Source organism: Archocentrus centrarchus, chromosome 10 (assembly GCF_007364275.1).
Source record: "Archocentrus centrarchus isolate MPI-CPG fArcCen1 chromosome 10, fArcCen1, whole genome shotgun sequence".
Taxonomy (NCBI): Eukaryota; Metazoa; Chordata; class Actinopteri; order Cichliformes; family Cichlidae; genus Archocentrus; species Archocentrus centrarchus.
Window position 1 is genome coordinate 32,505,350 of NC_044355.1, and position 24,399 is coordinate 32,529,748.

Below are 24,399 nucleotides of genomic sequence, written 5' to 3' on the forward strand. Positions count from 1 at the left end.
ATTCATTCTTTTATTCATCTAGTCTGTCTGATTAATGTGTGGGTGATGGTGCTTATGCATACTGTGACCTTATTCATCTTTATTAAGGTATTTTTTTTCCACTGTGCATAAACTCATTTGGTTTCTCTTTTTGGAAATAACCTTTCTGGCTTTGGAGAAAAGCCTTTCACATGGTACTGAGGAGGCACAGGTATCCCACAGCAAGCCTGTACAGGCTTGGATCGCTGCACCTCTGCCTAATAGATGAGGTGTTGTTGTTGTTGTACTCCAGCTGCTTGTTACACAACAAACAATTCACCTTGTAATGAAAAACAAACTGACTTGTGAATATTATAACAGTAACACATTTAATTATTCACAGAGACGTGTGAGACCTTACTGGGAGAGATCACTTGTGTTGCTCCTCTGTCCGTGAGGATCCATTGCGCTCGTTCATAAATCACGCCAGCACTCGACCCGCTACCTGAACCAGCGAGGCTTCAGACGTCATCCGTGACGTCAGTCGATACGCGCGTCATAAAACACTTCCTGGATTTGTCGACACGCCTCGGCACAGCAGTCCCATCACTGCATTCAGGAATGGACTGGTTTGCTTCCTCTGTGTGGGATTATTATTTCTACACTTTGTTCCATGAATATTTTTAGATGTGAGTTTACATGTAGAAGTCCACTTCCATCTTTTTTTTTTATTTAAAAATGTCAGATTAATACTAATAAATATAAGTGTACATTCATGCATATTTTTATTGGTTAAATTAAAGTCATTTCTCTCTCGCTCTCTTTTTTTATTTTTGGTTCGTTGATGGAGTAACCTCTGGCAAAAGGTGTTTCTCTAAAATCTAATAAAAAAAGAAATTGTAATTACTAAATAGTAAAACAAATTATTAGACAGTGTATTTACTTTACCGCACCATTTCTTGCGTAGCATTATTCGCTCCTCATAGTTGCGCGTCACCTCGCCGTTCCTCCGTGGCATTACTCACCCCTCATAGCGGCTCCGATTGCGCAACAGAGGACAGCTCTGCCCTCACGCTTGTGCTGCCAGAGCACGCCAGCCATTCCGACATTTGCAAAGTCTGCAGCAGTAGCGCCGCAACCCTCGGAGAGCAGAGATGTTTTCCTGCAGAGTGGCCTGGCAAAGGTGCAGGCTTTTGGCACGAAAAACAGCCTACGGGGTGCCCCGGGATGGTGAGTTTCATCTGCTAGCCAAAAGGCACAACATAAACTTGCCTCTGTTCCTTTCCCGGTGATCGGTGTACCTCATTACGGGGAAAGTAACGTCTTCTCATCGTAGCCGGTGGTATAGTACACTTTGTCCTGTCAGTTTGCACACACTGAATGTCAGTGGCTGCGTCAAGGTCAACTTTGAAATTTGCTGTGCATTTTAAGCTTCAAAATATTCATCATAACGACAGTAAGCAAAGTCTTGCATATGTAATAAACAGGACAGCCTGCCACATGAAATCTTTAACCCTGTTTGCCAGCTTGTCCATAAATAAAAATGTTGCATTTTAAAGCTGCAGGCCGAACCATTTAATACTAAATCCACACAATGAAGCAGTTACCTCCTGCTATATGTTACGTCATTAACATTTAATTAAAAAAATACTTTAAGGCATCTTTTACCGGATTTGACTTGGCATGTGTCCCTGACCTTCATTATGCACAGTGGGAAACATGGTTGCGGCTGTCAGTCACGTGGTGCGGGTGTGTGACAGCAGCCTAACCAGAGGCAGGAGCGCGAGCCTCTCTTCATGATGTAACCATCAAAGTGGGAAACCGCCGATGTGAGCGCGTGGAAGCAAAAAGTGAGAATTTAAAAACACTCACTGTTAGTTTGGGTGTATATTAGCCTGAGATTGGTGCACCTGCATGTCTTCGATGAAGAAAATACGTTACTTAATGTTGATAACCGGTAAAAAAAAAAAAAAAAAAAAAAATCAATAAAAAATAAAATCAGTATATTACTACACAAAGGTAAGTTCTTCTAAAAGTGTTTAGAATAACATTTTTAGACAACTGGCAACTGCAGTGACCATTACACTTTCGTATTACTATTAAAATAAATATTAAAATTCTAAGAAAATGTAAATGCTCGGCTTCTCTCAAAGGACCAGCCTCCCTGGGGCAGATGAGCTACACAGCAGGCCCTTACTTATTTTGAAGGCATTCTCCCCTCCAGTGGTCCCACTAAGTCAGAAGAGGGCATCCTGCTCTAATCCTGCAACTTTCTGACCTGTGTCCCCTCCAGTTTCCACCACACTATCTCATATCTTTTAGACTTGAGCTGATTAGGAAGTATAAATAACAGGGGTGGTAGGGAGTGAGGTTACAGCTAATGCGCTGGATTAGCTTCTGAGAATATAAGGAGTTTTAATACCCTCAACAATAGACATGGCAGTGATCCGGCAGGATAGCTGCAACAACTATAAATTTAGTGTTATTGTATAAAACAAAGTTGGTTGAGATTGTAAGGTGTTAGAGGAAGCAGTTCATTTTAATAGTGAAGGAATATTTAGAAGTGTGGATTCAATAGATTTACATCCTTTTGTCTAAGAAGGTGAAACAGGTTTTGGTAAAAATCAGTGTCTTAAACTGACTTGTGTCAGTGTTTTTGTGCGGTCTTGGTCCTTGTGTTCATAAGTTTACAGGTAACATTTTTCATTAGGAGAAACAACATGTGAAAAACATGTGAGGATTGAGTTGAGTCTACACTTTTAGTGAGTAACTGAAAAAACACTTCTATATTGATAGAGACGGTGGCTACAGCTGCTTTTAACAAGTCTTAGTGCCTTAAATTAACACTTACTTCCAAATGGTCTTTAAAAAGCATCAAATTGTCTTGTTTATCTTCTGTTTTCCTCTACAGTTTACATAAATAATGTGACTGCATCATTATGGTCGTTCAGCTTTTAGTCTTTTAGCCAGTGTTGAAATGGCTAAGGATAACAGTTAAAGTAGACCTAAAGTTTCCTGCTCATGTTAGCAATTAAAATTCCCAGTACTGTCAGGAAACCAATCCAGATCTGAACTCAAGCACAGAATAAAAGTTTAACAGGTTTTATTGAGGGCAGAGGATCGGAATGAACAGGTTTCTGGTTAGAGACATGGGATGAGTTATGGGGGGCATTTTCAGAAGAACAATATAATTGGGAGACAGTTTCTTTGACTCAGTTCTTAAAGTCGACCACATTTTCTGACCTGGTAGGTACAGTGGTGTGAAAAAGTGTTTGCCCCCTGCCTCATTTCCTGTTTTTTTGCATGTTCGTGTCACACTTAAGTGTTTCGGAACATCAAACCAATTTAAACAATAGTCAAGGACAACACAAGTAAACACAAAATGCAAGTTGTAAATGAAGGTGTTTATTAGTAAAGGTGAAAAAAAATCCAAACCATCATGGCCCTGTGTGAAAAAGTGATTGCCCCCCTTGTTAAAACATACTATAACTGTGGTTTTTCACACCTGAGTTCAATTTCCCTAGCCACACCTAGGCCTGATTATTGCCACACCTGTTCCCAATCAAGACATCACTTAAATAGGAGCTGCCTGACACAGTAAGGTCCACCAGAAGATCCTTGAAAGCTACACATCATGCCGAGATCCAGAGAAATTCAGGAGCAATTGAGAAAGAAAGTAATTGAGATCTATCAGTCTGGAAAGGGTTATAAAGCCATTTCCAAAGCTTTGGGAATCCAGCGAACCACAGTGAGAGCCATTATCCACAAATGGCGAAGACATGGAACAGTGGTGAACCTTCCGAGGAGTGGCCGGCCGCCCAAAATTACCCCAAGGGCGCAGCGACGACTCATCCAAGAGGTCACAAAAGACACCACAACAACGTCCAAAGAACTGCAGGCCTCACTTGCCTCAGTTAAGGTCAGCGTTCATGCCTCCACCATCAGAAAAAGACTGAGCAAAAATGGCCTGCATGGCAGAGTTCCAAGAAGAAAACCACTGCTGAGCAAAAAGAACATTAAAGCTCGTCTCAATTTTTCCAAAACGCATCTTGATGATCCCCAAGACTTTTGGGACAACATTCTGTGGACCGATGACACAAAAGTGGAACTCTTTGGAAGGTGTGTGTCCCATTACATCTGGCGTAAAAGGAACACTGCATTTCAGAAAAAGAACATTATACCAACAGTAAAATATGGTGGTGGTAGTGTGATGGTCTGGGGCTGTTTTGCTGCGTCCTGGAAGACTTGCTGTGATAAATGGAACTATGAATTCTGCTGTCTACCAAGAGATCCTGAGGGAGAGTGTCAGACCATCTGTTCGTGTAGTCAAGCTTAAACGTACTTGGGTTCTGCAGCAGGACAATGATCCTAAACACACCAGCAAGTCCACCACTGAATGGCTGAAGAAAAACAAAATGAAGACTTTGGAGTGGCCTAGACAAAGTCCTGACCTGAATCCTATTGAGATGTTGTGGTATGACCTTAAAAAGGCCGTTCATGCTCGAAAACCCTCTAATGTAACTGAATTAGGACAATTCTGCAAAGATGAGTGGGCCAAAATTCCTCCAGAACGCTGTAAAAGCCTCATTGCAAGTTATCGCAAACGCTTGGTTGCAGTTGTTGCTGCTAAGGGTGGCCCAACCAGTTATTAGGTTTAGGGGGCAATCACATTTTCACACAGGGCCATGATGGTTTGGATTTTTTTTCACCTTTACTAATAAACACCTTCATTTACAACTTGCATTTTGTGTTTACTTGTGTTGTCCTTGACTATTGTTTAAATTGGTTTGATGTTCCGAAACACTTAAGTGTGACAAACATGCAAAAAAACAGGAAATGAGGCAGGGGGCAAACACTTTTTCACACCACTGTAGTTCGAGGTCTGGTGCCAATCAGCTAGACACTTATTTTGCTCGAGTTCTTAGCAGGGCAGCTCCGGTGGCTCTCCAGAGCCGTGAGCTCACCCTCCTGAAATGGTTGAGGAGTAGATGAGCTATCTCCAGAGCAGCAGGAAGTTTGGGCAGAGCTATAAAGTGAGCAGCCTTGGAAAAGCGATCAGTGATTGTTACAGTGGTCGTGTTACCTGCAAACAGAGACAGACCAATGACGAAGTACAGTGCTATATGGGATCATGGATATCCAGATATAGGTAAGGGCTGGAGTGAACCCACAGGTGGGAAACTGGAAGACTCGTTCTGAGCACAGGTGACACTGGTGAAGGCCACGACAGCAGTTTCTGGAAGGTAATAGTGTTACGCTGGGGCAACAAGTGAATTTGGTAGTGTGAGCTCAGTGAATTACTCGAACTGAAAAAGGCACAAAGTCAGTTGGGCGGTCTGCCTCCGGGATCTGGTTCGTTTTGTTGGGCGATGTGGACCAGCAATTCTTTGTCCCAGGTACGGGATCCAGTGACACAGGTGGAAGGCAGGATGTTCTCTGACTCAGAGGTTGAATCTAAAGTGGAGTGTTGTTGGGAAAGCAGTAGGAAACCAGAGGAACCGGAGAAAACCCACACAAACACGGGGAGAACATGCGTATTGTCCTCACGTGTGATGCACATTTGGTGCTGGAAGAAATGTTAAAAACACAGTATTCCCTAGCAGAACGCGTTTGCGAGCAAAATAAATAAATATCACCCTTTCCTGTTGGTGGAAAAATGCACCACATCAATCAATCAAAAAAATTATATGGCAATGTGTGACATTTGGTTGCTGAGCAACAGGTGAAAGTTGTGAGAGTGATGAGGCAAAAGAGAGACAGCGATAGTGATAGTGGGTTCTGAAATTTGATAGATTTGAGATTTGAGTGTGTTTGGAGTGTAGTTAGTGTGTAGTGTAGTCATGGATGAGACACATGCTGCCAAAGAGCCACCAAAGGCAGACTCAAATGTAAACGCTGTCCAGGTGTAGAGCAGGAGGAGTGACACACCTGGAAGTGTCAGGCCTGTAATGTGTCCCTCCGTCTGTGGTGGACAGGAGCAGTTTGTTTGGAGCGGCACAAACATCTGTCACCTGATTGTTCTGTAAATAGTTGTACAAAAACCCACCTGAGGCGTTGCCTGCATTTTAATGTATATAACTTTGTTTGCTAAATTTATCCATGCATTTTTGAAAATTACAACTTATATTTGTATTTTAAGTTATGAAAATAGTTAAACATGTTTGTGGATTTCACAGTAAAAGAAAAATCAAGCTTTTTTTGAACTCTGATTTATGTTTTTTGTGTGACAGTCACATATGAAGTGTTGAAAAAAAATGAAATCAAACAAGGCAAGCTAGACAGTTTCTAAGGTGAAATCCATCCATCCCATTTGTCTGATGTTCAGTACTTGTGGAGAGCCAAGAATTATGCCAAACTGAATACCATCTGGATCCAGAGCCTGTTCTCTGTGAGCATGTAACATGTGATTGGGATATGATCCGGATATGACACAGCTTTTAACTCTCTCTCAATCCAATAACTCCCTGTTATCACCCATCCAACAAATCACATATTTTCTCACTATAAGAGATAAAGCTTCTATAAAAAATTTTAATTACCATAAAATAAAAGTTATTTAACTTCAACTTTTTAAACCCTGGAAAATTACGGACGTGGACAATAGAACCTGTGTGTTATGTTGGTGATTTAATGTTTGGAGCGTGACATGTTTGTGAGACGGGCAATGTTCAAATCAACTAAAACGTCTGCCAGGGCAGAGATTTCTTGTGCTCGGCACCACTTCTTGTTTAGTTAAATGAAACATTGATATTTTCTCTGGGATTAGTTGGATTAATAATTTCTTCTACCACCACATGTTTAAAACAGGCTGAAATCCAATTCTTCTTCTTTTTCCCCCCTAAGTGCATGGAATGGAGGACATTACCTTGCAAGCACCAAACAAGTGTTGATAACCAGATTTTTGGCAATTTCTAAATGTATTCTATTTCCAATCAGAGTGGGAGGCATTATAGGCCAGTAGAGTGCCTCAGGGTTCACACCAACAGAGCTGGAGCACTTGTTCAGCACATTATTCCTGTTATTCAGGATCTTTGGATTGACTGTGGCTGAGATGGTAGAGCAGGTTGTCTACTAATTAGTCAGCTATTTGATCCCTGCTCCAGTCTGCATGTCAAAGTACCCTTGGGCAACATACTGAACCCCAAATTGTCCCTGATGCTTCCAACTGAATGTGGGTGTGTGCATGCATGTTAGATAGTGTACTTAGGTATAGAAAAGTCCTTGAATGAATGTGTGTGTGTGATTGGGTGAATGAGGCTTGTATTTACCATTTACTATACCAGAGTCTATCCAAAGTCCATGATACAGTAGCAGGAAAATAGAAACTGTGAGGCTTGTATGAGTGCAAGTTAACTGAGAATCACGTTCCTTGTCTTTAAGCCACCTCTAATATATTGGAAGGTCACAGTGAGAACACATGATAAAACCCTGTAATGTATGAGTTATCAAATAAATGAATGTAACATTAACATGTGATCTTTGAACCTTTTCCAGTTTTACAGAGGCAGCCGATGTCAACCGTTCCTGGTGGCTCTGGAGAAAACATTTTGTACGCTGTGCTGTGTGGGGGAGCCTTAGTTGGGGCTATGTCATATGTAAGTTGTGTAGTTTCTGTCATGTTAATGTAAATGCATTGCATGATGTTAATACATACCAAACTAAGGCCTACATGCTAGCATGTTGTCAGCAAATGGTTTAACTACCCAGCAAGTGTGCTGAGTTAGTAAAATAGCCTGACTTGTAAAGTTTCTCAAATTGAATTGTTTTCAGGGGTCAGAGATAAACAGAAATCAAATATTCAGCCCTTTTGCTCTCTCCACAGGCATACAGCACTCTGTCCACAGATCAGATCAGGTTCGATGAGCGCATGGTAGAAATCAATTCTAGACCAAAGATGGAGTGGGTACCTAAACCCTGGCCACCTAAGAGTAAGTCCTCATCTGCTACTTTAGTTTTCTCCCACTACCTTGAACTAGTGGTTATCAGACTTCATCCATCACAATGGGATGATTCCCTGATATGTCGGTATAAATGTAAAAAGTGTTGTTGGATTCATGAAATGTGGGAACTGACTAATTTCGTTCTTACCACCATGCATATGTCACTAAGAGATAAAACGATAAATATTATTATTGTGATATAACTTTTCCTCAATTGAAATGGTACATGATCAATATAAAGTTGATAGAAGTCATTCCAACCATGTTTTGACAGACAACATGAAAGGCCAATGATAATGAGAACGAGCCAATTCTGTGGTTCAACAGTTAGAGCCATGTCGGATTAGCTTGACGCACACAGTGGTGGAGCAACATCTGGCGGCAGCACCTGTGCTAAAGTTTTGGCTACTTTAACTGTAGATAACAGTATGTTAGGATTGTGAGATAAAAAAAACAGACGTGGTTGTCCATCGTTTTCGAGAATGATGCGTTGTGTTTGCACAATTCATCTGCTGTGGACTCCCATGTGGCTGTGGAGTCCAATTATTGAGCAGCACGAATATCCACCGTGTGGGCAAGAGAACTGCCCTGGCTTAGCTGGTGTGGCAGCAGCAGCCTTCTGTCATGCTTGAACATCAGCAAGACTAGTTTAGCCAGGCTTCCTCAAAGCCCAACTGTTCTGGAGGAATATTAGCATGGGCAATGTTGGCCCTCACATGGTCTTTGAATCGCTTGCAAGGCCTACCTCAGTTTCGCTTGCCAGTGAGCACAGATGACCTAGTGCTTGGCTGGCTTTGCAGATCCTGACATTGATTTCCTTGTGGTGGCTGTGGCTCAGGAGGTAGAGCAGGTCACCTACTAATAGGAAGGTTGGCGGTTCGATTCTGGGCTGCATGCCAAAGTATCCTTGGGCAAGATACTGAACTCCAAGTTCCTCTCCGATGCAAGCGTTGGAATATGAATGTGTGTGAATGTTGGATAGTAAAAGCACTTAGTTTAGTTACTCATGGAAGTGCTTGTATGAAAGGGTGAATGCAAACATATATAAGTGCTTTGAGTGCTCAGATAGAGTAGAAAAGTGCTATATAAGAACTAGTCCATTTACCATTTGTCCTGGGTTCTTTCACTGGAGATGAAACTACCAAGGTACTTGAATGCCTCCACTAACTTGAGCTCTGTTCTTTCAATGGAACTCCAAGGGGGATGAACAACAGAAGCTGGGGCAGGTTGCACCAGAACCTTTGTCTTGCCCAGGCTGATGGTGATACTGATGAGACAAGAAGTTTCAGCAAATTTGTTGACAGTGAGCTGGAGCTCTGACTTCTTGTATGCCATGGGGGCACAGTTATAAGCAAATAGCACTTTCAGGATCTTTTTTTCTATCCCCTTAGTCTTCGCACTCAGACAGCAAAGGTCAAATATGGATCCATCCAGCCTGTACTGAAGGTATACTCCCAGTTCGCAGATGACATGGCTCAGCACACAGGTGACGAAGAGGTTGAAGAGCACACATCCTTGCTTCACCCCACTGGTGATGTCAAATGGCTCTGACACTTCTCCACCAGAAAGTACTAGACCAGTCATGTCATTGTGGAACAGGTGAATCAGGTACAGACACCTCCTTGGACAAATTTTGACAGGACTGTCTGGCCTTCAGTCAGCCATTCTGGGTGTGTCTCATCCATCAGCAGCTGGTTAATTTGTGCTGCCAGGTATTAATAGAGTGCAGTCAACTTCAAGTGTGAATCATGTCAGGGCCTGGTGCTCTTCATATTCGACTCTTTTTTGGATGTCTGCCCCTGTGATGGTTACTGGAGCCTGTTTGAGGAGGTTGCTGTGGTCTTCTCTAAGATCCATTAGCCACTGGGCATTGTTGTTATGTGTTGCATCCTTTTCCCAATTGCTCGTCCAGTATTACTCTGTTTCCAGCCTTATGGGGAGAGTATACCTTGGATGGTTCAGTAGAGAACACCTAGTTCTTTCTCCTGGCTTCTATTTCTCTGGTATACCTCTTTTAGCAGTTAGCCAAGGCTGTAAGTTTTTGCTTGGCAGTTTCTAAGGACTTAGATATGGACATTTTGTTGTACTTCTGAGGCACCCCTTTCTTCACCACACCTGTCTGCAGCTCTGATAGTTGGCTAACTTCCCTCCATGCTGCCTTGGTGTTAGCCTCTGGTCTCCTGCTCCATGAAGGGTACTGCTCCTTATGGTTGTTCATCTAGAAAACTATTGTGTAAAGCTATTCTTGAGTTCATTTCCTAAGTTATTAACCACTTCTTATGATCTTCATTATCCAGAGTCTGTTTGCTTTTCATTGTCATGGCTTATGCATGATTTATATTCCCAAGTTAGTGTCCATGTAGTCATTGGCTATGGAGTGAGAGGAATTGTGTGAATTCTTGCACGCTGTCCTCCAAAAAGCCAACAGTATATAGTCCAAATATGATGCTACCTACTGTAGGTATAATGCTAATTGGCTGAAACATTGTCCTGAACAAGAAAGGGAACAACAGCAGAGTTGACTGCCAAGAAGCAGTACAAAAAAGGAACATGAGACATGAGAAAACATGAAAAGCAAAGATAATGCCACAATATGTTTTTAAAAAAAAAAAAAAAAAAATCATATTCGCCTCATTGCTGTAAGTGTTCTCTTGGTGATCGCTAGTTGCTTATATTTTCTGTATACTTAACTGCCCACATTCTGTCATAGATGAGTAAGGTTAGTTTATTTGATGCACTTTGATTAGAGCAGTGGCAATCTACTGATAGCATCAGCAGTAGCAGCACAGCCTCTGTGTGCAGTCAGTAATGCACAGCAGGAGATAAATCTGCTGTGTAAACTGGTCACATACAATAAGCAGTCAGATTAAAATATCCAGTTCACAGAGCAAACATTTCAGGGCTTTTTAACTGATCTATAACATTTTAAATGAATCTTTTGCACCATTAAATTTATATATTTCATATATTTTTTTAATGGTGCAAAAGTTTCATATATATATATATATATATATATATATATATATATATATATATATATATATATATATATATATATATATATATATATATATATATATATTATTCTTGAATGGTACTAGACTAACTTTGCATGATCCACAGAGATCCACAGCCAAGAGTAAAAAAAGAAAACTGTAGTGAGCCAAGTGAGCCATTGCAAGGATTACTTTACATATTCTAATATTATTTGAAATTTTGCCTGTGTTGAAAATGCGCCTCCACCACATTAAAGGTCCCCTTTAAACAGTAAATGTAGTAGAACAACACCATTACTTGATTCTTTAAATTGTACCTGAACAGGAGCTTCAAATCAGCTCTAACTCTGTGTGACACTAACACTGATCTTTCTTTTTGATTGCAGGCAAGGATGATGAAGAGGGTGAGTCCCACATCACACACACGCTGCTTTCATTATTTCACTGCCTGAGAATTTTCTGAATGCTCACGAAAACTTTGACCTGGGTCGAAAGAAATGTCAGCATGTGCTTTTCACTGCACTGGCTATAAAATGCATTGAATAAAATGATGTACCTGAGATGAAATTTTGACCTATAAATTCTGGACATATCTAACACAAATACATTTGAAATATGAACATGAAACCGCTAACCCATGATCCCATGATTACAATCCCAAGTAAAACTTAGAGGGGAATCTGGGACATTAAGTAGTGTAACTAAAACACTTAATTTGCATCCAGGAACCTTTTAGCTTTCTGAAGTTGTTGACAGCCAAGAGCAATGCTTAATTAAACTCAGCTGGTTTAACGTGTCTGTAAGCATGCTTGGACAGGCTCAGATGAACCAGCAAAACCAAAAAAAGCTGCATTAATACACATTGAGTGTGTCATAAAACAGCCACAAAAACATTCTGCTAGCTTGTAGCTCACTACCTAGTTCATCTTTGGTGTCCTACTCCACCAAAAACTACTATTTCTCTACCTGTACTGCACTGCATCTTTACCTGCAGAGTGTGATTTGGATTGAAAATAATTTCCAACACTTTATATTCTAATACTTTTTAGCTCATTACTAATATGTAGATATGACTCTAAATTATATACTTTGAAGGTTATTATGGATTGGGGTTTCTAGTAGCTTAACAAAAATCAGTGTATACAAGACAAAAAGGGGTCTAAATAAATTCCTTAACACGTTGTACCAGGTACAGTGCGAGTGCTGTTCTCTGGTTTATATCGATGTATATTGATTAAGAGATTAGGGAGGGTGAGATGTCTGCCTGTTCTCAGTCTTGATGAGGTTGGAGGGCACTGTCCAGCATCAACAGGGAGGTGTAGTGATGCAGCCCTGTGCTGCTGTCTCTTCATGTGTATGATTCAACACCAAAGGCCAAAGTGTGAGTAGAGTCAACTCTAATCTGTTATAATATAAATTATGCTGTACACCAAAGAACTAAAGCTATACACCACTGCCTGTTTTCCACTAGTATCTACTCTACACGGCTCAGCTCGACTTTACAAACCTATTGGGCTTGCTTTAGGTCCTCTTCATACCTGGAATTAACAGATGCCACGTTCAACTTTTTATAGTCTGTGGTTAATGCAATCTATTGGTTTTTAAGTCCTCCTTATGAACCCTCAACATTAGCATTTTGGTCAAAGGGGTTGAAGGGGGGGTTCAAAAAGGTAGCCTAGTGGAAGTGTCGTCCAATAATTTGAGCACCGTGTTCTCCTTCTCCCCTTTCCTTTACCTCACCTTCCATCAAAGTCAAAGAAAGGTGATTAGGAAAAGACATAGGAGGGAAATTCATTGACTATTTGACCACCCAGATGTGAAATGACATACTGAGAACTGGCCACCCAAGACTCATGTTAATGCCATTCATGAACATGGCCTTAATCAAACAGTGTATCCAGCACCCACATGACGGTTTGTTGTTCGATGTTAATCAAATGTTATTCAAAGTGTAACAGGTGATATCTAAGTGATTACTTTACCTTTAGCATTAGATTGTTAGTTTAGGAAAGTGATGTATATACAGATACAGCCACTGAAAATGGCTGCCTGGACATTGACAGGAACATAGTGGACCCTTGGCCAATCCTTGGCTGGTCCTCAAGCGTAATCAGATCCCCTGTTTGTGATGTGGACAATGCAACCATGAGTGGTAACGGCCCTAAGCAGCATTGTTTGTCTTTTGTATCCACCAGGGGGAGCAGTGATGATGGAAGCGCATTCATTTACAGCTTGCTACACCGTATATTTATGGAAAATCATAAAGTTGAACCTTTCTGTAAAACACTTGCAGCAAATAAAGTAGAGTTTGTGCACACCAAACAAGCAGTACAGAAGACATGAAAGCTTTCTGAACATGAAAGCATAAAAGTATTATTTAACCGCACTGCTATCGTTTTAAAACAGAAATTTAAATCGAAATTTAATTGTTTATTGTTAATCCTGGACCCAGTCAGAGTTTTAGATGTGATCCAAGTCCAACAGGATCACCTTTGTGTAATTCATTTTAATGCTCTACTCCAAAAATGGTGCACAGTGAAAGGGACACTCCAAATGAAACAGATACATGTCCCACAAAAAAGTGTCCAACCTAATACTACAGTATTTATTTATTTATAGGTGCAAAAACTGCATATGTTGACAGGTAGGAGAGAATTAGCACGTCATTAGCATTCAACCCAGACTTTGCACTTAATGAGCGACCATGAAAACGGCTCTCCCAGCCTCCACAGACCACGACTTTAAACCCCCATCACAAACATAACTCTCCATGTCCAGGGTGTGAACTTTGTTGTCCACATATAGAATAATGGATTCGTTTGTCACATTGCGTTTTTAAAAGTATTCGACCCAGAGTTTATTAATAAAACTGGTGTTAAGACTTTTGCTAACTTTGTGACACTATGTTGAATTTATAATAAAGTGCAACTTAAAAATATGCATCCACTTGATGGATGTATTGTGCAAAAATCTTGAGCTACAACTTATTTCTTTATATTTTACTGGAAATATGTGCAGCCATTTATTGAAATGTGCAAACATGCAGGGAAATACAGTTGTGTACAGTATGAGTTGGATTTTTATTCTTCAACACAGCCTGAACTCTCTGAGGCAGCGTTCTTGTAATTTATTTTAAGGAATAGTTCTCCAGGCTTCTTGAAGGACATTCAAAGCTGTTTTAATAATGTTGAGGTCCTGGCTCTGGGGAGGCTTTTACTGCATTGACAGCGTGTTTGGGACTTTCCTGCACTCATAATTCCATTAATTTTGACAAGCTCTCCAACTCCACTGACTGAACTGCAGCCCCAAACTATGACAGAGCTTCCACTGTGTTTTACAGATGGCTGTAGACATTCACTGTTGTACCTCTGTGCTGACCTCCTCCATACATAATGAACAGAAATGCCCAGGTTGGATTCATCACTCCATAAAACCCATTGTTAGGTGCCTTTCATAGTGGCTTAACAAACAAAGAAAAAACCTCTTCAGTTCCAAAGACTGGACTGAAAATGATTCCAAAAGCAGCCAATGTCCAAAGAACAACTTTGAAAGACTTCCATAAAGCCCAGAGAGCACTTTAAAAAAGTTCTAGTAGCTGAAAGTCTGGCTTCTCCTGTGCAAAATCTAAAGATGGGTGGCTCAATATCAAAATTTAAAGAAATTTATCATCTCTTGCTGCAGTTGAATCAAAGGGGCACGTTTATAGTGGAAAGCAGATACGCCCCAGGAGAAGGAGGTGGCAATTTTAAATGGCTGTATCTGTATGTAGGAACGCATTATATACTTTGTCATACACTAATCCGTCCTCCTGGGGGCTCTGAGGCTGATTTTACCCCATTGGCCAAAACACCAGAAGACATAACCAGTCCCCTCCTTTGACACCACTCTGTCCCTCTTTCCTCCCCCTCCGTCTTTCCGCTCCTCACACCTCTTGTTAGAAAAATAAGCTAGTTTTTGTCTTTAAATCTAAAGCCTTGTGTTATCTTCCAAACAGAAGCTGTGTGAAGACAAGTCTTCTTCAAATGAGACAAACTTTATTAGAATTTTGTTTTGGGCTTTTTTTCTAATAGATCACTTGCTATTGACTTCACCAGTACTTCCTGCTAGCATTTGCCTCCAGTATTAAAATTCACCCACGTAGCCTTGTGGTTGGATTTAGACTGACAGTGACTCTGTTGTGTGAACTGAAAAGCAAGCTTTGTTCTTCCCATGTTGCTAACTGTCTCTGTATCTTTACTCTTTTCAGTGTAATGGTTAAGCTAAGGTCCTCTGTGGCCGAACTGGACTCTTTGGATATGAACAGGAAAAGAAAATCCCTTCTCCTCCTTTCCTCCTCCTCTCCTCTCCTGTACCGCTAAGAGAAAAAGAGTCTTCCGGTCAGCATAAAAGCTCTGGAATACACCATGAAGGATATTGACTCTTTTGGCTCCTGTTCTGTTTTTTTTTTTTTTTTTAGTTTTCTTTCCTTATTTATTTTGCACATAACAGCTGTCCATGAACTATACCATCATTCACACTGTTCCACTCAGAGAGCTGCTGGTTATAATATCATTAAAATAAACCTCTCAAACAGACATGAACAGCTCTTAGTTTGTGACTTCACAGACTTGTAGTGTTGACACTGTTAACATTCAGCTCGTTATCATGAAATGTGCCCACATGAAGGTTATCGCTCACAGTCACTGCTGAACACGATTTTTGAGGCTTTCTCCCACAATTGGTTTTATTTCTGTTAGTGATTCACTGAGTGCTCCACAAAGTTAAAGATTAAAGACTCACAACCTACCTGGGCTGTCACAGTGTCTGTCTCACTGTCAGACTCACTTTGAGTTTCAGATAATCCATAGCATGCTAACTGGATGGTAAGAACCAACTTCACCCCCATACCGTCCACCTAAACTTGCACCTAAACCTCCTTCCCCCTTACCTTTTCTCCTACCCTCCCTTCCCTCCAGTGTCTGACATCCTGCCTTCTGAGTTTGCATGCAGTTTGTGTTGTGACTGAGTTGCCTCCAGGGTTTTTTTTTTTTTTTTATTCACACGAGGCAGTGATATGGTTTAGAGTGTCGTGTCTAGCAGCACTATTTCAGGATCGGCCTTTAGAGTTTTTAGAGTCACCTCAAAGATGAATTTCTGTTGCTTTGTGAAAGACAATAAAGTCAAAGCTTAAGCTGGAAGTTGCTCTGTTTCCATCCAATCGTACCAGCCCCTCTGTAGGCCGATCATTTTCATTTCCATCAAACAATGTGGCGTCCTTTCATTCCTAACACATCACCCACTCCATATCAGTGTAGATATCCAACATGATTTTTTTTTCCTCCCATTGAAATCTGATATGTATATCGATACATCTTAAAAAGTTTGATGTTTATTGTCTCATGTGGAATTACATGGTCATTTGAATTTCCGATAAAAAGTGACACTCCTGTTACATTTGAATGTTCATAAAAACATTTTGTAAATATTGCAGAAGTAGTTCCAGTTTAAAACTAAGTAGGTATTTAAAGTGCCTACTCTTGAAATACCTTGGATGGAAATTCAGCTTCTCCTTTAATAATCTAGTGTCATGCTACACTCTAAACATTAGATTGTCAGATGCTTAACTTAAAAGGGTCATATAGCCTTCAGTCTGCATGTGTCTGTAAAATACACGCACTTAAAGTTTAACTCAAACAAGCACCCTAGCAAGCATTCATCCTACCGTTTCTGGTGTTCTAGGCGGAGAGGAGGAGGCAGCAGCAGAGGCGACCAGCGGAGAGGGCGAGGATGGGGAAGAGGAGGCTGCTGCAGAGACTGTAGTGGAAGCAGGCAGTGATGTGGTGGCTGAGGCAGCACAAGAAGTGGAACTGATTGGAGAAGAAGCGGTTGAGGCTGTTGAGGACACCGCCCAGTCTGTTGCAGAGCCAGCTGCGGAGCCCGAAAGTAATGGTATGGCTTCATCTGAGGAGGCAGCAGTTGCCTCTGAGGCCTGAGGTTCCACACATTCACAGAAGGGAACCAACAACACCACACACACACTAAGCTAACAGTAAATTACTTTAAAGACCCTCTGCTGAAGATCCCCCCACCCCCCCCCCACCCCCACCACCCACAGCACTGCAACAGTACAGTCGGTGTTAGAGTCACAGTCTTAGATCCAGCACAGGCTCTCTGGGCTCAGCTCTTACTGAACATTCTTCTTATAAATGTATATTTGCTCTTCTATTTATTGGAGTGGGTGTGAAGGGGGCAGCACTGTGTCCAAAGTGTTTCTTTAGCCCAGGATGATTCGAGATTTTCCTGATCTCAAGTCATTCTTAGTGTAGATCAGTGTGTATTAGATTTGTTCTCAGAGATGTTACAAACATGCAGGTCCAATGATTCACAGCGGCACACCACAGTGTGACATTTCCAAACGCACAGTGAGATCTTTCTGAAAAGCGTATTGACAGTTATAGGTGAAATAAATGTGATCACAAATACTCACAAAAAACCCAAATAACTGTGAATATGAACATCACTCATGCATAAGATAACAAACCAGCGCAACCCTTAAGATGACCTGTGGTCTGGTGTAAGGGGCTAAGCAGCGCTAAACTAAATGGCACCCAGGAAGAAACGCTTTGGTTGGGAAACCCTCAACGCTATTATTTGTTTTAAATTTAGCATTTATTTGTTAAACTTTAACTAAACTCTGTATTTCTTTTATGTAAACCTCTGTAATGTTGTAATGCTTTGGCAGGTATCAGAGCAGGGTAAAGTCTGTTTATGCTTAAACTGTCATACAGCTGTGGACGTCCTGCACGCAGACACGCCGTGGCTCTGTGGAACTGCTGCAGTGGCTTCTTTTCATCAAGTCAAGTGTGAAACTTTAAAAAAAACGTCCTTACTCTACCACGTGAATCCATTTGATCATAGTTATATTTTGTTTATGACTGGATAATGAACACTGTGACAGTTTACAGTAATTCATCGAGCCATACAATAAAGCTTTTGCCAAACCAGAAAGGTTCAACAGTCTTTAATTTGTCCAATTTGGGCTTTTTAAGTGAATTTGTATTGAAATTTATATTTCTATTTGTTCATTCCAATAAATTTCAGCTACGTTCTTCAAATCCTAAATGTATTTAGTAGTTATTATTGAGCTTTGTTTCATCTCTCAGTTTCATCTTTCCATTGTACTGTCTATTAGGGTTGGACAAAATATTGATTCAAATATATATTTTGTTGCTTCCTCTTGTGAATGTGTGAATATAATTATCCATATCTGACAAACATGCAAGCGTACTAAAAGCCACTTTGATGAATGAAAGTCACTTCTTTGTGACTGTTGGTGTTTTGTTCATCAAATGAATGAAAAAATAATAACTTGTAAAGAGGTAGAAAAAGCGTCGGTGGTGGATTTGGGGTGAGGGAATTAAATGAAAGAATTATTTAATTCAAATTAACTATTCAATTAATTCATTCTGATAGTGCACACACACCAACACTTGAAATGAATACATGTCTGCTTTTTGACCTTTTATTTTCCTTGACTTTCACATCTATTGTGATATACACTGTATTGCCAAAAGTATTCACACACATATGAACTTAATCCATAGTGTTTAATATGATGTAGGCCCGCCCTTTGCAGCTATACAGCTATACAGCTTTACAGCTTTAACCCTTCTGGGAAGGCTTTCCACAAGGTTTAGGAGTGTGTTTATGGGAATATTAGACCATTCTTCCAGAAATGCATTTATGAGGTCAGACACTGATGGTGGACAGGAAGGTCTGGCTCACAGTCTCCACTCTAATTCATCCCAAAGGTGTTCTATCAGGTTTGTGAAGGCCAGCCAAGTTCTTCTGCACCAAACTCGCTCATCCATGTCTTTATGGCCCTTGCTTTGTGTCCTGATGTGCAGTTAGGATATGCTGGAACAGGAAGGGGCCATCTCCAAACTGTTCCAATAAAGCTGAAATTGTCCAAAATGTCTTGGTATGCTGAAGCATTAAGAGTTCCTCTCACTGGAACTAAGGGGCCAAACCCAACTCCTGAAAAACACCCCCACACCATAATCCCCCCTCCACCAAACTTTACACTTTGGCACAGATCAGTCAGACAGGTACCGTTCTCCTGGCAACTGCCAAATCCAGACTTGACCATCAGATTGCCAGATGGAGAAATGTGATTCGTCACTCCAGAGAACACATTTCCACTGCTCTGGAGTCCAGTGGTGGCGTGTTTTACACCTCTGCATATTTTGCATTGCACTTGGCTTGGATGCAGCTGCTCGGCCATGGAAACCCATTCCATGAAGCTCTCTACGCACTGTTCTTGAGTTAACCTGAAGGCCATATGAAGTTTGGAGGTCTGTAATGATTGACTCTGCAGAAAGTTGGTGACCTATTCACTCTATGAGCCTCAGCATCCACTGACCCCACGCTTTTTATGTGGCCTACCACTTCATGGCTGAGTTGCTGTCATTCCCAATCGTTTCAGCTTTGTTATACCACTAGCAGCTTACTCTGGAATATTTACTAGCAGGGACATTTCATGACTGGACTTCAAGCTGGAATTCTCTGAGCTCCTGAGAGCGACCCATTCTTTCACCAATGTTTGTAGAAGCGGCCTGCATGCCTAGGTGCTTGGTTTATACACCTGTGGCCATGGAAGTGATTGGAACACCTGAATTCAATGATTTGGATGGGTGAGTGAATACATTTGGCAATATAGTGTACCATAAAGATTATATGCAAATGCAGAATTCCAACATGAGTTTATAGTAATGTATCCAATATTTAATTATCCAAAAAGTAGTGTTAACAGGTGTGCTCTTGTTTTCCTTTGGATGGCTGTATTTTGTGTTACAGTGCTGCTGGCAGCTGCCTCTGCTCTAGAGGTACTGAAGATTGCTGAAGTAAAAGAAGAACTGGCACCCACTGTTGAAAATGTCACAGATGAGGAGTCCTCAGCACCCCTGGAGGCAAAGCATGGAGAAGAATCTGCACCAGTTGAGGAGGCTTCTGAGCTACCAGAAAAGGTTCTTTTGACAGTAGAAGCTACATCTGCAGAAAAGGGTCCTGAAGCTCCTGCTCCAGCAGATGTTATAGTTGCAGTAAATGAAGAGGTCCCTTCACCAGTGGAGGTTTCACTAGTTGTTGAGGAGGCTCCTGTGGTAATAGAGGTTGCTGAGGAGGCCTCTGTAGCAATGAAGGCAGCACCACTTGCTCTGGAAACCCCTGCTCCTGCTGAAGAGGGCAATGCACCTGTTGCTGAAGAAACCCTTGCAATAGTTGAGAAGGACCCATTTGTTGAGGAGACCCCTGCTCCACTAGAGGTTGCTGAGGAGACTCCTGCACCAATGGCTGAAGAGGTCCCTGCACCAATGGAGGCTGCACCAATTGTTGAAAAGGCTACTGCAGCAGTTGTTGAAGAGCTCCTGGCAACAGATGTTGCACTAGTTGTTGAAGATGCAGCTGCACCAGTTGATGAAGAGGCTCCTGCATTATTTGAGGTTGCACCAGTTATTGAAGAGGTCCCTCCTCCAGTGGAAATTGCACCAGTTGTTGAGGAGGACCCTACACAACCTGAGGTTACACCAGTTGTTGAGGAGGCCCCTACACAACCTGAGGTTGCACCAGTTGTTGAGGAAGCCCCTACTCCAGTGGAAATTGCACCAGTTGTGGAGGAGGCCCCTACTCCAGTGGAAATTGCACCAGTTGTGGAGGAGGCCCCTACACAACCTGAGGTTGCACCAATTGTTGAGGAGGCCCCTGCTCCAGTGGAAATTGCACCAGTTGTTGAGGAGGCCCCTGCAGAAGTAGAGCTTGTACCAGTTGTTGAGGAGGCCCCTGCACCAGTGGAAATTGCACCAGTTGTTGAGGAGGCCCCTGCACTAATAGAAGCCGGTGTTGCCACAGCTTTAGTTGAAGGTCCAGCCACCACCGCAGACGTTGTGGCAGCCTCTGCTGCAGAAGTATCCAACCTGGTGTTGGAAGAAGCAGCTATAGCCCCTGTGGAGACGCAGGCAGGAGAGCCTAAAAAAGAATACATTGTTGTTGTTTTGGAAGGAACTCCTAAAGAAGAAAAGAGGCCCAAGGTACTGGGTGTGGGGCCCATGACTGGCAGACTCATTGCTGCCCCAGATGATGATGATGCCCCTGCTTCTGAGGTACCAGATAAGTTTTTTCAGACTCCCAGGTTGATTAAAGATTAAATAAGACCACAACTGTAATATTGCCATTACAGTAATGTTGTAATGTTGCTCTTAAAGCCTATTTTATCAGCAGAAATAGCAGCAGAAATGTCATTGAATGTTCAGTCCTGCTTTTTCTTATTCACTGTGGGCTGCAAAAAACAACAAAAAAAACCCCACTTACATTGTTTTTTAAACTCGGCTATGCAGGGAAGGCAATGTCTTCTTGGGATGCAAATGCATTAGTTTCAAGAAAGGTATTGAGTTTTTAAATATTTATGGTAAAGTCGGCTATGGATAATACTAATTTGAGACTAAAGCTACACAATCCTATCCTTGCACATCCTGCACTTTTTGTCCAAATATAAACTAGGGAAATGAGGGAAAATGTATGTAATAGACTGTATAGATTCGGGCAGAGACGGTGCTTAGTGTTGTTGACATTTGTGTTTTGTTTTCCTCCTTCGCAGGGAATGGCTGCTCACTGATGACTTTCTATCCTGCAATGACGATGATGTGCCTTTCTCCAATACATTCTGTACACCAATACACACGGGGACTAAAGTGTTGTTATAGTTTACACACACATTCCACACAGTGTTTAGATCAGTTTTTGCTTTAGAGCCATCATCCTCACATATTAGCAGTAGCCCATATGGCTTAAGCCTACAGCATTTTACACTGACTAGCTTTAGGTGAGTGGGCTGCTCTTTTAGTAGCCTTAATAACAGTTATTACAACCTCTGTGAATTGCAGTCTGTTTACAGCTTACAAAAAACTACCATTCAGAAATCTTTTTTTCTTCCTGTTTACTGTTTAAGAAAATTGAGTGGAATATGTCAGTACTCACTTCCACATCCCACTGACCTAGTCAATACTGCAACAGTGTTTTGTCTTCAGACCACCAGCATTCTTTATGGTACCTGACCCACTCTGTTTTTTCTTCTGTTTCACCTGTAGCAACCTTACTACCTCAGTTTCCTCCTGCTATCGATTTCTTCATAAAGCTGTTACGGGTGCTGAAGCCAGCAACAATTGCTTCAATGAGCACAATTTTTTCTTTCAGAAGCTGTAAGAAGATTGCCCAAAAAGTTAAACCTGTAAATCTGTATAAGGCAGATATGTGTTGATTTCCCTCAGCGAATTTAACAGTGACATTAAATAAAAACGGCTGCTTTCACTGGGTTCAGACTAACGGCTACACACCATTTCTCATAGTATTTGGGCCTCAATAGCCAGTAACCATGCACAAAGCAACACTGCAGGTTTTTACTGGCTTATTCAGCATTGTTAACTTTTTTATAGTTTACTCTTCCTCCTTCATGTTGACACTCCAATGAAAATACACTGAATGTACAATTGATTAGTTACCTCTTTTGCACAATCCATATCCTCCAGAGCCCCACTGGTGACACGGGTAGGAACAGTATTGCTAGTAATGCATGGGAATTAAGTGATCAAGTTCTGGCCGAGTTAAGAGTAGGAATTGTGATAATTACATTAAGGTCATGTATTAATGCATGACTTGCGGACACGGTGCTGCTCTTCATGAAGCTGCAGCATGTTTTCAAGTATGTTCAGTCTTGCTGTGGGAAGAAGTTTGTGTTTGATAAGTGTTGCAGTATGTGAGAAGAAAAGTCTGCAATGTGAAATGTTTGGACATCTCTCCGTTAGTCCTGTCTTCCTTTCTTTGTTCCTTTAGACTTTTACACTCTTCAACTACATTTCTGGCGTTGTTAGCTTCTTGAAACAAATGTTGGATCGCTGGGTGTTAGTTCGCACTCAAAGCACAGAAACTGTGACTTTTGACTCTTTTTCTTGTTTTTCAAAATAAAGAGTGATATAAACAGAATGTTGTCTTGTCATTATTTAACACCTGACCTCCCCCACCCTCAGGAACACACAGTTTAAGTTCATCATAAGCTGACAGATTAATTGAACCTATCTAAAGTAAAATTACCAGAGTTTTCACTGTGTTAGTTTTGAAGGATTTACTGTAAGGCTTTGATTGAAGGCCTTACACCTTGACTTTGGGTCTTTTTAGAGTTGCATTTAATAAGGAGCAGAAATGGTCTTTCTTTACTACTTTGCTGCAATCTTTTTTTTTTTTTTTTCTTTATTGATAGTTTTCCCCTTTCATACAATTGTGGTCAGAAGTATAAATACACTCCTCGTGAATGTGATGGTGATTTGGGGCTTTTAATGATTTCTTTGAGTTGTTCTTTTTCCAAGGTGGAATAATCACACAGCATATATCTTTGATGATTTAAAAAAGGAGTGGGAGCACAAGTTTGAATTTATTTTGATTTTTTTTCTAATCCATACAGGGTCAAAAGTATTAAATGCAGCCTCAAATATATATACACCCCCAATAATAATAAATGTACCTTAGCAAGTTGCACCTCAACCAGGGAGGGCCATTCCAGAAGCTTAACGTTAGCTTCCCAAATCAGTTTTGATATGTGTTTCATAATATAATTTTCCTATAGGAACACCCAGTTGTATCCAAGTTTCAATAACTTGATTTGGTGTGAAGTTGAAGACTTGAGAAGTAGTCCTTCAATATTCCATCCAGTTTGTACCAGTACCACTGGCAGCAAAATAGTCACAGAGCATGATGCTACCACCACCATGCTTGACAGCTGGTACAGCCTTCCTAGGTTTGAGGCCTCACCTCTTCCAAACTCAAGCCTTATATATGCAAATTTCCCTTGAAGATGCCAATGTAAAACTGCCTCCACTATGGACAGTGATACTGCTGTTCCAGCAGTTTACAGTTCACGGGCAGGCTTGAGCCTTTGTGGTTCCTAGTTTGTTCCTGAACATCGTAACCAATTTCTTCTGATCTGAGGGTGACAGTTTGGGTTTTCTTCCAGATCACAGCAAATTGGTGACATATCCAAATAATTTGTATTTATGTACAATTGTTTTTGTACAGGTTTTGAAAGTGGCTAATGTTGGAGAGACCCTACGTGAAGGGGCAGTTTGTTCCATGGTTTTGGAGTAGCAACTGCAAAGGCCCTATCTCATCTGGATCTTGGGACAGCTAGGAACATTTGCTCAGCAGACCTCAGTGATCTAGAGGAAATGTACAAACTTAAAAGATAAGAAAGGTAAGAAGGCACCAACCCATGCAATGTTTTAAAAACAAATCATAAAATCTTAAATTCAATTCAAAAACTGACTGGCAGCCAGCATATGGAAGCTAATATGTGGTCTTGCATGTGCCAGTTAATAACTGTGCTGCAGCATTTTGGACCAGTGCAGTCAGCTAAGCATTTATAGACTAACACCTAAATAAAGACTATTATAATAGTCAAATCAAAACAAAATGAAGGTATGGAC

The 24,399-nt window shown here is 41.1% G+C and overlaps 1 protein-coding gene across 1 annotated transcript; it reads left to right on the forward strand.

Moving 5' to 3' along the window:
* Positions 1–999: 999 nt before the first annotated feature.
* On the forward strand, positions 1,000–22,906 carry mgarpa (mitochondria localized glutamic acid rich protein a). The gene is made up of 7 exons (XM_030740144.1): positions 1,000–1,188; positions 7,453–7,553; positions 7,781–7,886; positions 11,281–11,298; positions 16,613–16,822; positions 19,730–21,030; positions 21,525–22,906. Exons 1-7 carry the CDS (start codon positions 1,113–1,115, stop codon positions 21,540–21,542), a joined length of 1,830 nt encoding a protein of 609 aa, XP_030596004.1. The 5' UTR covers positions 1,000–1,112; the 3' UTR covers positions 21,543–22,906.
* The last annotated feature ends 1,493 nt before the right edge of the window (positions 22,907–24,399 follow it).

What these genes read in the sequence shown, in the direction of transcription:
- mgarpa (XM_030740144.1), top strand. Translation starts at nt 1,113, where the DNA reads ATGTTTTCCTGCAGAGTGGCCTGGCAAAGGTGCAGGCTTTTGGCACGA. An exon ending in TAGTTGGGGCTATGTCATAT is followed by an intron (nt 7,554 to 7,780) that starts GTAAGTTGTGTA and finishes CTCTCTCCACAG; the next exon opens with GCATACAGCACTCTGTCCAC. An exon ending in TGCGGAGCCCGAAAGTAATG is followed by an intron (nt 16,823 to 19,729) that starts GTATGGCTTCAT and finishes TTTGTGTTACAG; the next exon opens with TGCTGCTGGCAGCTGCCTCT.